Source organism: Manis javanica, chromosome 1 (genome assembly GCF_040802235.1).
Source record: "Manis javanica isolate MJ-LG chromosome 1, MJ_LKY, whole genome shotgun sequence".
Classification (NCBI taxonomy): domain Eukaryota; kingdom Metazoa; phylum Chordata; class Mammalia; order Pholidota; family Manidae; genus Manis; species Manis javanica.
Window position 1 is genome coordinate 48,754,141 of NC_133156.1, and position 13,922 is coordinate 48,768,062.

General features: G+C 41.9%; 1 protein-coding gene across 17 annotated transcripts in view; it reads left to right on the forward strand.

Annotated features, from left to right (window-relative positions):
• TENM2 (teneurin transmembrane protein 2) overlaps positions 1-13,922 on the forward strand; it is a 1,157,254-nt gene that overhangs the window by 865,423 nt on the left and 277,909 nt on the right. For all 17 annotated transcript variants that reach the window (XM_073231871.1, XM_073231863.1, XM_073231878.1 and 14 more), the window contains one exon: positions 10,912-11,146. In XM_073231871.1, the coding sequence (XP_073087972.1) occupies positions 10,912-11,146 (235 nt within the window). The remainder of the gene's footprint in view (positions 1-10,911; positions 11,147-13,922) is intronic.

Below are 13,922 nucleotides of genomic sequence, written 5' to 3' on the forward strand. Positions count from 1 at the left end.
AGTTTCAGTAACCCAAGAAGCCCTGAGAAACAAATTGCTAATTCATGACTTAAACCATCTAAATGTGATGAATAACTCAGGACCTCAGTGAGTCGTCCAACAGCGAATTGCGATGATAGAGCAACTGGCATGGCTCACAGATGAGCACAAGCAAAAGAAACTTAAAAGTCTCGATTTTACTTTAGGCTTTTCATGAAAAATGGTTGCTGATGCTAAATAGGAACACCAGGATTCAAGAACACCTAGGCCTTCCTTAGGCTGGTTTTCATAGGAAATTAGAAGATTTATAAAAGCTGAAAATTTATAAGGCCCTTCAGTTTGTCCACCATCAGGTAGGTGGTTTTATTTCAGTGTATTTAAGTTGCAAAAGGTGAAAATTAAGGACTGATTAATCTGATATTCTGTAAGTCCTAGAGCTACTAAAACTCATTAGTAGGAAAAAGGATCCCTTATTCTTAATGGTGCTATTTACCTTAAAATTATCTTGCAACAGGAAGCCATTAAAATGAAAGTCTTTGAATCACAGGGTCGATTTCACTCCTTTCTCCGCAACCTCAAGAAAACCTTAGCCTGTTCAGGCAAAAAGGAAATAAATACTGACATTTTCTAAGTACTTCTTATTTGTAATGCATTTTCTAAACACCTTAACTTTAGAAGTACTACCTCATTTAACTCTCTTTACAAAGTAGGAACGGTTATTAACCACCATTTCTTTCTTTTTAATTGAAGTTTCATTGATATACAATCTTATATTGGTTTCAAGTATACAACACAGTGTATGAACCATCTTTTATAGATGGGGAAACAGAGGCACAGACAAGTTAAATACTTCATAATTCTGGATGTCTAACTCCAACAGTCCCTCAGGCAAAACTGGAGAGGTCTATTTTGAAAAGGCTGCAGGAGCCCTGGAAATGGCACGGCATCATGAACTGTGGCTGGGAAGAAGCCCCCTTTCCTGCTGGGGCACTGTGGGAGATGGTGATCCTAATGTCAGACTCCTTCCCCAAAAACTGAGCTCTGCAGAGCACACTAGTCTCCTGTTACCCAGTTTTCCTGAAACCTGTTTGCATCCTGGAGCTCTTGGGTAGGGCTGGGCAAGGGAGTGGATTTTTCCCTCCTGCTTCTTGTCCACGCTGCATGATAAGAAGAGCTACGAGCACTGTCTCACCCACTTTTAATGAAAGAAGCAAGGCAACTCCAAGATAGCTTTGAAGGAAATCACTAAACAATCATGAATAAAACCCAGAGGGCACTCTGTCTGACAGTGCTCGGTACCACGTAATCCCGGGCAGGGCATGATTCTTCGGGAAGCTCTCAGATCCTTGTTTTTCTTGGGTAAACTTCCTCATGCGCTTGTGTGTGTGTGTATGTGTGTGTGTGTGGGTGCACGCATGTGCATTTTCAAGACATAATATCCTGACAGTATTTTCAGCAAAATGCCCTATACATCCCATTATATCAGCTGTCACTTGACATAAAACCAAATGCAGTTCAAGGTCTGACATTCATCTGACTTCTGTTTATACAGTATGGAGAAACTTTTGTTCTGTTGCCCTATAAGGCATGCACCTTGAGAGATCTAGGGAAAAGGTCACCCAGATAGTAAATAATTCCACTGAGCTTTGTAGTGAAAATGTTCCAGGAACCTTTATCCCGTCCTTGCCATTTAACTGGTATGCCTCAGTCACTCTTGATATTAGTGAATGGTCTAGATCAGAGCGTGTCCCCCTCATTCTGTTTGTCAGAGGCACAGTCTGAAATCAAAATCATATTTTATCTTTGTTTTGATCCCCTTCCTATGTTCAAGGAAAAGCATTGTGACATCTCAAAGAAAAAAAGAAAAAGAAATACACCTCAAGGAAAACCTAGTTAAAGAGCTAAAGAATGGCATCTTGATGGAAGAAAATTCCATTGTGATTTGTATTTTTTTTTTTAAATCTTCTCTCTGAGAAACATTATTTTTCATGGGTAGGGAAGTATCCAAATTTTGCCCAGCCTATTTTACAATAAGACCTTGAAAAGCTATGCGATGGGCTGGAATGAGAGGAGTTTAAATTTTTGATGCAATTCTCTGCTTGGGAAAGTGATAATGCAGCTCAAATAACAAAGAAAGTATTTTCAGCTACAGTGCAACAATCAACATAACGTCTGGGCATATTAATAATTTCAGTCCTAAACTTCTCGACAGGGAGAGCATGGGTCTTAATAGCATTGTCAAGATCCTTAGGGCAATTGAAAAACCCAAAACCATTACTTTCTACTGATAGGCTTTCCTCTCCCAGAGGATGCCAAAATATCTAGGGTAATATAGATTTATTGAAATGCTCAGATAGGCCCTGCTCAGATGTAACTTTGCAATAAAATCATCTTTTTAGAAGAGTTGCTCCCAAGTATTCCAAGTAGTCTTTTTTTTTTTTGTCTTTGTCACTTAGAAAGTAGCTAATGTAGTTGACATTGATCTCAGGTGATACTTTTCTGATGATTTAAGAGGCAAGGAATGAGGATGGGGTGTGGTGAAATGATGTGACACTTCTGATTAAAATCCCTTTCTGACCCATCATAAGTAAGAACTTGCCCTATTTGGGCAATTTGATCCCAAACCTATAATCGCTATTAAGTTTGAAATTCAAGGGCACCTGTGAGTTCAGCACCCGGTTTGAGTTCCCTCCCTCTTTTCTTCCTCTTCCTCCCCATGAGAGTCCCTGCCTGTGTGCCACTGGGATTTAGATGCGTAAGAGTGGCTCTCTGCTATGAGGACAGCCATGTGTGAAGCATGGAAACAAATTCCAGGATCCCCCGCAGGCCCTCAAAGTGTACAACTGGCTTTCAAATGACCATTGCCCAACAATTACCATCCCAAAAATATCAACAGCCATAGGGTTCCATCCAAAAAGTTCCTATGAAGCACCAGCTTGCAGGTTGCCATGGGAAGATTTTCAAGTGGCATGAAATGTGCCCCATCTAACTTTGACTGATTCCAGCAGGGCTCAGAAACAGACATCGTCATTATAAAAAACAGAGGGATCACCATTTATATGAGATTTCCAGAATAGGCAAATCCACAGTAACAAAAAGTAGATTAATACTTGCCAGGGGTTAGAGGGAGGAGGGACTAGAAAGTGGCTGCTAATAGGTATGCGGCTGTCTTAGAGGTGATGCAGATGTTCTAAAATTACACAGTAGTGATGCTTGCACATCTCGGTGAATAGACAAAAAAAAAAAAAACCCACTAAAATGTGCACCTTAAAAAGCTGAATTTTATTATATCTCAATAAAGCTGTTATCAAAAAAAAAGTGGTCAAGCAGAACCAGAAAAAAAAACAAAAAACAACAGGGGATCAAAGTCACCTTTCTCTTTTCCTGGTGTCTGCGTGTCTCCTATTAAAGGACCCTCTGAGCACAGTAAGAATCCTGGGAATCAGGTGAAGGCCCACTAGATTCCAACCATCAGCTAGAATATTCAAATAACAGTGGCAGAAATTTGCTCTGATCCCTCTCCACTGAGGCTCTCTGTATATAACCCCCCAAGACTTGAGTCATTCATTCATTCATCTGTCCATTCATTTGTTCACTCCACACTACTTATGTGCCTAGCCAGGCAACCTTGTGCTGGGGATATAAAAACAAGTCCTTGTGCTGGAGGAGCTCGTTATCTAGTAGGAAACACAGAAGAGTCCTATACCATGTACAACCAAGTCCCAAGGGTTATGAAAGAGATGTACCCAGCGTGCACTCAAAAGGGGTTCAGATGTATTACAGTTAAACACAAAATACAAAGAAGGAAACATATCACTTAACTTCCCTGTATCTCAATTTCCTCATCTTTAAACTAGAGAACAGTATCTGTTTTGAAGATTATTCCAAGTTTTAAATAAGACAAAACATATAGAGTGTTTGTCACACAGCTGGTGATTATTAAGTGGGAGCAATTGTTCTTAAATGATCTCAGATGTCCCTCTAAACCCTAGTTTTTTATTAATGTAGGTAGGACTGAGAAAACTGTCGTTTCTTAGCCTGCAAATGATTGCTCCTTATGACTGCAATTCCCATGCTTCTGCCGTGCGATGTTGATCTGTGTGTCATCGTGAATGCACTCGGAATGTTTTTTCCTCTGAGGTCATATATTTTGTGTAAGCAAGAGAACTACAAATCATTCCTTATGAGTGAGCACAGCCCTTTTTTTCTCTGGTGCTCTGTTGAGGCTGAATGGGGCCTTTCCATCAAGGACAGCGCCTTGATCCGGGACTGTGCAATCCAGGCCAAGAGGCTCTGGCCCAAAGCCGTAGCTGAGCACGGGGAGATGAGCAGGAGGACATAACGTGGCTCACTCCTTCATCCCCCCCTTGTTTTTACTCCTCCTCCTGAAATGTGAAAAAGAAAAAAAGCTGCAGCTGCATCTTGCTACCATAGCAGCCGTTTCCTACAAATACTGCAGACTGGTCAACTACCATGCAAAACCAGCAATACCATTCAAGGGCCCGTCATAAAAAAGAAGAACCCATTCTTTAGGGGACAATCATTCAGCAGATGTTAAAACAGGGAAGAGGAGGCAAGCTGAATGTCCAAAGTGCCCAATACTTAGAAACAAACAAGTAAATCTCTCTCTTCATCTTTTTCTAAACACAGGAGGAGAGTAGGTCTGGGCCACCCGCATCCTTCTACTCCAGGGCTGTTGGCAAAGTCCCCCCAGTCAGAGCACGCAGGACGAGCTGAGACCCAGCGTGCCCTTGTTTATGCCCTGACAGACCTAATTGCCGTGCATCCCTTGTGCCAGTGGCTCTGGAGCCAGGGATGCTGCTTGGAGGAGGAAGTTCTGGGGAGGGCCTTTGGGAAGGTACAGAAAAGAGATCATATGGCAGTGTGGCTCTTCTGGCCTGTTTCTCCAGATTCAGGCAGCACTGAGGGGGCAGAACTTTGAGGTGGGTGAGTCCCTCCAATGTCTCACAAGGTTTCATTCTGCCATGTAAGCACATGTGCAAAGAAATGAGTCAAGCCAGTTTTCCTCTGTATTTGCTAGATTGTGTATAAAGCTCTAGGTCTTTGTTCCCTCCCTGTGTGTGTGCTGTGGGGCCTCCTGCTCCTTTGCATATAGCAGAGTTGTGGAGAGACCCTGAGGTCAAATAGCAGCTCTACCACTTACTATGTGATCTTCAGCACTTTCCTTAACTTCTCTGAACCTCACCTGCTGGATCTGTAAAATGGGGATGATAAGGGAACCTATTCCATGGGAGTTAAGTGGTAATACATTGAAATGATTTATGTATAGCACTTCACACAGGACTGGACACACAGGGAAAGCTTAACTCATAGCAGCTACTGTCAACTTTATTATTTTGTTGTATTAACATCCATTGTTTTCTTTATGGAAATGGAACAGAGCTGAATCCCAAGTTCCATTTCTGCCAGCTCTTGAGAGGTGCTCTTGAGACTGTGTCTACAAAATCCTGTTCCATGTCCCTTGATCACCATGCCCTTGTGCAGACAGAATTTAAAGGTGAAGGGGAGTCTGAGGTTGATGATTTTGTTTCCATTCAATGACCTCACCCTCCAAAAGCTGCCACTTCAAAGACCTAGGAAAACTGGAGTGCCCCAGAAGGTACTCATATTTCCCCAGAATCATAGTTGCTATTTCCCTTATTACTATAATATTATTATAACACATAACAATATATAACAGTAGCATGTATTAATACTTAAGATGTGTTGAAACTATGCTTGGCTCTTTATAGATATAGTCTCATTTGATGCTCCTCGCAACCATGTGAGGGAAGTACAATTACTGTGCTCATTTTACAGTAGAAGAAACAAAAAAAATTTTTAACTTTCCAAGTGCCCACACTGCTGTAAGTGCCCAAGCAAGGGTTGAAACCCAACCGCCAGCATGGCCATCTGCAATGGACTCTCCTTATTTCTAACTAGAGTCTGTTATTCTTCAAGCTCCTCACCTCTGATTCCCTTTGGCTCCCATTCAAGGTTGCATTTAAACAAGGTGTCTTGGTGCCAGTTTTCATCGACCAGAAACTCCAAAGTCTCTGCCAATACCTACTTCTAGTATCTTCAAATTGCTGTCAAGATATAACTTGCTCCAAAGACATGGTTCAGTAGAAGAAGGCAGAGAGCTTATGGGTAATTCATTGTGTTGGCATCTGAGGGGTTGAAACTTTTCAAGACCAACAACTGGCGTGCCATCTCCAAGAATAAGCACATTGTTAGCATTTAGTCAGGCCTCTACTTTTGTTTTTTTCCTTCCTACATTTTATTATAACTGTAAATCACCGGAAAAATTGGTATGGACTGTGGAGCAAGACAAGGCCAACCTAGTTTACCCCTGCCCCTATGCTCTCAACCCCCACCCCCACCCATGGGTAGACGCAGCCTGAATGCCCGTCTCCCATCATTTATTTAGGAAAAGTGCTACAACAGTAGCCAAGTACTAAGGATATACTTCCTTAGCTCCGAAGAAAATCCTTCTCTTTTTACCGGGCGGGTGCTTGTTGATCCCACACTGTGAGCATGCTAGTCTAGTCAACACGAGAACTGATACTCCAAGGTTTTACAGTCCCCACACGGAGCTTGGTTGGAATCGCTATTGAACCCAACAAAGCAGCAGCACTTTACCTTTTGTAGGCTCCCCTGTCCCCAACTGGCATTTAGGAAGGACAGAGTATGTGACTGGCATTTCCAGAAATGTCCCACCACAAATTGAAAAACACAGAGACTTAGATGATTCAAGCAATAAGACCGACTAACAGAACAAAGTCAAGTGCTCATTCAGGGACAGACATTTGAATATACAAGAAGCACCTTCCCTATAAATTCACTTATCTTTGCTAAGAGTCCTCCATAAACCCCCCACTGTCCCACCATCGCTTTTAACAAAGAAACAACATAAAGTTCTTTTCTTCCTAGTGTAAAAAGCTACGCAGTACCTAAAAATAGATTCCAGATTCTCAAGATAAATCAGGGGCAGTATAATAGGTGAGCACTGCAAATTTTAATGACAGTTGCCTTTTGCCTGCTAATAGCATACTTATTATACTTGATACTGTGTAAGCATTTATGCATAGTTACTTGAGGCTCAATTGCATTATTATGAGATTTCATATTTATGTAATAGAAGAGCCATTAATATTATGCACATTAATTAAATCCAATAAATATGTGGGACTCAGAGGTTACTTCGTCTAGCTGAGTTTGTTTCACCATAGATACTTCACTATACTCATTTCTGTCTCACCATAGATCGAAGACATCAGTTGCTCAGAGAAGGGCTTTTTCATGTAATTTGGCTTCTTGGAAAGCAGTAAGCATGCTGCCATCCATCGTTTGCATTTTTGAAATGGGAAGCCATCACACCCAGCCAAGCACATTGGATGACTGTAATAAAAACTGAAAAATCACAGAAGTGCCTACCGTCATTAGTTGTAGCAGAGGTATTGTTATATTACAGATACTTTACCCGCACAGAATACTGAAGTACCCCTGGTGAAATTAGCAGTCAAAAACGTATACATGCCTACTGGTGAGTAATATAAATGCATACATCTGCCAGATTAACACAACAGGGATTGTTCCAGGCAATGGGAAGCCAGAAAAACCACCCAGTGGCATTTGGCTCTATCCAATTGTTCCCATGAGGGCACGCAGACTCAGCATTTTGGTTTTGTTTCTCTTTTCAAGAGCAGTCAGAAATTTGGTAAGCTATACAACTCTTGACTCCAAATTTGGGGGTTACTATACACTTTGGAGGCTGCCAGTTTGTGACTTCTTCCCTAGATTGAGGAAGTTGGAGTTTACTCCCTCTTCTCAAATCCGGGCTCCTTGAGAGCTGCTGCTATGTCTTATCCATTCTTTTATTCCCCAAAGAACCAGGCAACATTTCAGGAACATGGCTTTTGGAAACTTGCCAGCCATCAGGTAGCAAGTCTAGCACTTCACATTCATCCTTCTTCTCTGACTTTGACAGCAGCCTCACAGGTAGCTCCAAAAAAAAAAAAAAAACAATTTTGCCATTTGGTAAATGACTACTCTGAGAATTGAAGGCATGAAGTTGCAGGACCAGGTTCATGATAACTCAAAAGTGGCAGACTCGAACCTTGTTCTTAAGATTTTATCTCCTAACCAAAGGCTAAATAACCCCGCCCCCTCGATGCTCCCTTGTCTCTCTGTACACAGCCCAGTGGTAGCATTTACCACTCTCTTTGTAACTGTCTCTTCCTTCTATTTCTTGCACCTAATGGGAAACTATGATCATTGATGAACAGATAAATGAGCAAATACAATCAGTGTCACAGTGGAAGTGACCAACCGTAATGAGGAGAGTATCTTCCAATACTGAGGTTGCTGGCTAGTTTTCATTCTTCTTGCTTTTCATAATTTGGATTATTTGCAGGGAAATAGCTTTATAGGAGGGCAGGAGGGGTAGATACTCAAATATTCTTTCATATTCCCTACCCTTCTTTCTCCACCTGCCCCTAAGCTCTAAGCCTTCTCTTTAGGAGAAACTGAAAGAGCCTGACATCACTTGCAGGGAATCATAAAGCTCCCCCTCCATTTTATTTGGAACATACCAAACAGCACCCAGGTCACTGCTTCCATTTCTCCCTCGGTATCATCCCTGGATATCAGCAGCAGCATGGAAACCACAGGAATTCCACCCACACAGAACACAGATGGACAAGGAAGGGCCACACAAGCTGGAGGAGGCAATGAAATCCTAGCCCAGGGTGAATCCACAGGAAGCAGGAGGGTTCTGGCATCTCAGACGGTGAATTAAATGCCTCACATGGTCTCTTTGTACTTTGGGAGAGTGTGTGGTCTGGAGACCTGGAGGGTGGGGACCAGGGGCTGAGGAAGAGGGAAAGTTAGGGCTTGGGGCTGAGGAGGGCTGAGTCCTCCAGACCACTGATTCATCTCATCTTCCCGAGGCATGTCTCATAATTACTTTGCTAATGGAGAATAATGGCATGACTTGGGAGGGAGTTCAGATAGGGGAAAGAAAGGCAGTGGAATTCATTAACCATGCAGGGTGAGGGGGGAGCTTGGATAGCATCTCTAAAGGATCATTATTACATCATTTCACCCCCTTGTCTCACCTTTTTCCACTAAGACAAGACAGACAAATGCTAAATAACTGTATAATAATACATTACAAGACAGACAACAATGCCAAAAAATATAATAGCCTACTATGGCTATGAAACTCCCTAAAAGATATATTTAAAATGTCACTGGTACATAATGTGAAATACAAATTGCAGGTTCATTTGGAGGACGCAAGTTAAAGTCTTTGCCACTGTACGGTGGCAATTTCCTACCGGGTTTTAGTTTTAGTTGTCTTTTTCTAAGTGTGTGTGTGTGTGCATGCATGCGCGCACACACACACACACACACACACAATACCACAAGTAATTTCATCCCAGAGATGCAACTTCAAGGCACCACTTTCCTCTGTATTTTTCCTTCTTGTTTTGTTGGTCATGATGCTCTCCAAACCTAGTATCTTCTTGACATGTTGTCTTCCTTTCGTAATATTTCTGCAGGCTTCATCGGAGTCACAGAATATAGATTACACCTTTGATGATGTAGCCTGGCCACATAAGGAGACAAGTAGTTGAAATTTGTGTCAAATTGCTTGTTTAAGTGACATGAGCCAACTTCTTAAAGCCAGGACAGCAGGAGCTGAGGATTTTAAAAGTTGGCAGGGGCCGAAATGACAAGGCTCTACAGTCACCTGGTGAGCTGCCAACCCTGACTGGAGGCTTCAAAAAAGGACACAAATTAAAAGTCATGTCTCAGAAGCCATTAAAACCAAATTATAGGCTTACATTGCATAGTGAAACTACTTTCATATTCATTATGCTGAAAATATTTCATTTTGTAGATTGAAAATGGGTTGCTAGGAAAGCCCTGTGTGGAATTATCATCTGTGGTCATATTTACAAGGGAATGCATGCAGAGGTATAGTTCTCCTTTGTGCACTTTTCCTCCAAGGATAGAGGATTTCAAGATTAGAAAACAGGATGCAATTTGGAGCAAGGGTCATGGTTTGAAAACATCAGCCCTGACCTTCTCCAGAGACAGAGTCCTCAGGGTTCATCTCTCAGAGGAGAGACATTATCAACCCGCTGATCTGAGCAGGCTCACAAGTGTTTTGTTGACTCTCATTAAAAAATATGTATGTGTGTATATATATTTATTTATATATATATACACACACACACACACATACAAACACAAATACTTGTTTTAGCTAATTGTCATTATTTTTAAAAAACAGGAATTTTTTCTACAAGTTCTGATCTTTGGCTCTCTTAGAAAAAGTAAACCTGACTGCCTTAAGCCCTCCTCCCTGCATGGCCTCATGGGCTTGGATCTGAGAGGGGGCTGCTTCTGACCCTGTCCAGGTCACCTCAGTCCATAGCTGGCCCACTTTGCTTCCTGACACGGCCCTACAGGTATTTAAATTTTCAGTTCCCTGACTTAGAGTGTACCATATTCTTATTACCTTTAGAAAGAGGAAATATTTTCAAAGAATATTTTCAAGGAGTACCAGTTTACCAGGGTATGGAATAGGGACTTGTCACAACAATGATCAGCATGGAAGGCCATATTACTTTCATTGCAGTATTGTTTCAAATAACTCCACTGGGCTGTCCTCATCAGCCTGATTTTGCTAACCTTGTTTCTCATTCTGATTTGATGCCTACCAGTAAAGTCAAATCGAAGTGTTATTTATTAGTACCTAGCACTGCGCTGCTTTATGCAGTCTGATCTGTCTCTCTAGGTTGTGACTCTCAGGAACTGTTGATGGAGACATTGCTTCTAGTCGCTCCTCTGTAGGTGTGCAGGGGGTCTGGCTGCAGTCTGCAGCTGCTGATGGCCATCTCTCCTTCCTCTTTTCTCCAGGTCCTCCAAATCACCACAGCCAGTCCACCCTGCGGCCACCTCTGCCGCCGCCTCACAACCACACTCTGTCTCATCACCACTCCTCCGCCAACTCCCTCAACAGGAACTCGCTGACCAATCGGCGGAGTCAGATCCACGCCCCGGCTCCCGCGCCGAATGACCTGGCCACCACGCCGGAGTCTGTCCAGCTTCAGGACAGCTGGGTGCTGAACAGCAACGTGCCACTGGAGACCAGGTCAGTCCTTATCGCCAGTCATGCCCAACTCCAGACCCGAGCCACTGACAAGCCACTGCATGGTTCAGCATTCTAGGTGGGGGAGAAAATCTTGGCGTAAATAATGGAACAGGTGTACCACCTCCTTGTTGTTCCCTTGGTAATTTGACCCGGGAGGGTAGATGGATGGGTAGTTCTCTGTTCACACATGTCTCCTTTTAATGCTTGTTTACTCTCTTAGACAGCTCTTGTGTATCCAACTAATAGAATTAGCATAACATATTTTTACTCAAAGACTCATGGGAAACATGCTTATAAGGGTATATTGACTGAATGCTGCTGATAAATTATGCATTTGGTCTTTCTTGAAGTAATAAATGAAGACTCATTTGAAATTAAGTGTTTGGGGAGACCTTGAGAAACAGTCTCTGATTCCAAACTGACAGAAGTATAATTTTAATTTATATTTCATCCAGCATGCCGTCTCACTTTAATCCCTCCTGTACACACTAACAGCTTGATGCCTGAGGGGCAAACAGTAATGTATAAAAACAAACAAGAAAAGAGGGGTAACGCTTATGTTGGGAGAGAAAGTTTCAAAGTGATCTCCAGGTCTGGCTGTGTTTTGTGTTGTCTTTGCCTGTCCTTTTCTCACCTTCGCTTCTGGTCTTCCAAAAACACGTCCACCTTAATGACCTGAAAGAAAACACATCAGTCGCCACGTGGTGGCTGGGCTGTAATTGACAGCAAAGACTGTGAGCAGGTTGGCCAGATATCAGGAGGCCCTGTGCCACGTCCCGACAGGTTCTTGGCTTGTTACTGTTCCCCTGTCCAGAAGAACCATGGAGACAAAACAGAGAAAGGAGACAACTCATACTGACCCTTCAAAAAGTCTCATGCAGTTTTTAAACTTCAACAACTTAGGTTTGAGGAAAGATAGAAATACACTTAATGCTTGTGTATCTTTCTGATAATGGCCAGTGAATTTTCTGTACTCACCTGGAAGCAGTTATGTAAACCACAGCATTTGATCTTGTTTTCTATCTCTAACCTTTTTTTGTTTTTTAATAAGATTTTAAACAGGAATAAACTGTGAACATTGTCACAGTAGTCACTCCAAACTTCAATATGTTTTATTTTCTAACAATTGTAGGTTAGTTTTTACCATACCTGCAATCTTAATCTCTGAGGCTTAAACTACGTAAAGTCAATGGAAACTCTGTTACATATATTATGTATAATAGATATATTTAAACATCTGTACTGATGATGAAGTAATCCACTAACAAACAGACTGAAGGCTGACTGGTCCCCCAGGCTGACTCAGGATATTTTCATAAATGAAGGTGGTCTGTAAAGCTGGATAAGACTTTGGTTTTTTCCTTAATTTATGAATGGCCCCAAAGTTTGTTGTGCACTAGTCAACTTATTTTTACATTAACAGACTATTGTTTGAAAAAGTTTCCCAACATAAGGGCTGCATAGAGTGGATGAGAAAGGAGGAGAAGGAGATATATAGTTGCTATTGTAGAAAAAAAAAGAAGGAAAGGGTAGAACCACCATCACCATTAACGACCAGTTTTTACTGTGCACTTTGTATATGCCTGATATTACTACTATGTGTGCATTATCTCATTCCAGCCCCAAAGAAGGGAGGCAGGAACCATTATTATCACTATTTTAAAGATGCAGAATCTAGACGTAGGGAGGTAAAGTAACTTGCAAGAGGTCTAGGGCTTCAGGGAGATAGTAAATTATGAGGCACTTAGAGGGAACTACAGTCAAAGTAGAGGGGTGAGACGTCTACTGGCTTCTGCAGACACAGCACAAAGGGGCGAACATTACCGGTGAATAACCACACTTATTGCCCGGACTATTACATTTAAAGGGCAAGATCCATCAGAGTGTTTGCTCCTCACAAAGATTCTCCCCTTGGCTATAAGAACATATATGCTGCATAAAGACATCTCCTATCCCCCAAGCTCTGGTGTAATTAATTGGTTTCCAGGAGATTTATTTTGAACAACCATTTTGCAATGAAGTGTTCTCTTGGTAAGGATCCAGTAGAGAGGACCAAGCAAGCCCAGCATGGCATGTTCCTGTTTCCCTGTTTGAGCTCTACTCAAACTTGCTGTCTGGTCTATAGAGTCCTTCAGCAGATCATTCAGATATTTGCTATTTCTCTGAGGATTAGGGCTTCTCAATGATGCTTTTGGGGGAGGCAAGTTAAAGGCTATCTACTTGGGGAGTAGACAGGATTGCCAAAACCTTGAAGTCTATGTGAAGGAAAAGACAAGGACAACATCTGGATGTTCTTTGATCAGTATATTTAAGGGCCAAGGATTAGAGGATATAAGCCCCTTGGGATGGAGCTGTTATCAGAAGTCAAACACAGTGAACAGTCAGCAGATATTCGAAACTCCATTCATGAAACTGGGTATGTATAACTTGGATGTGCAACTGGTCTCATGTACAAAAGCTTCAGCAGCAGTTAATAGAATTGCTGAGCTTTATGTTTCTCTTTTAAATGTTATCCGTTCAGTCTCTTCTTAGCAAATATTTTCTGAGTCCCTTGTGTATACCAAGTGCTATAGTAGGTACTAGGGAGATAATAATAAATACATGTATCCACCCCCAGAAGCTCACACCACTACAGGAGGAGATATGTATATAAACAAAAGGATAGTGCAGTATATACAATAATGGAAGTATAAATGCTACAGTGATGTACAGAGATTAACTCTCCCAGGGTGTTCCAGAAACATTTGATAGCTGAGGGGATGTTTGAGCTGGGTTT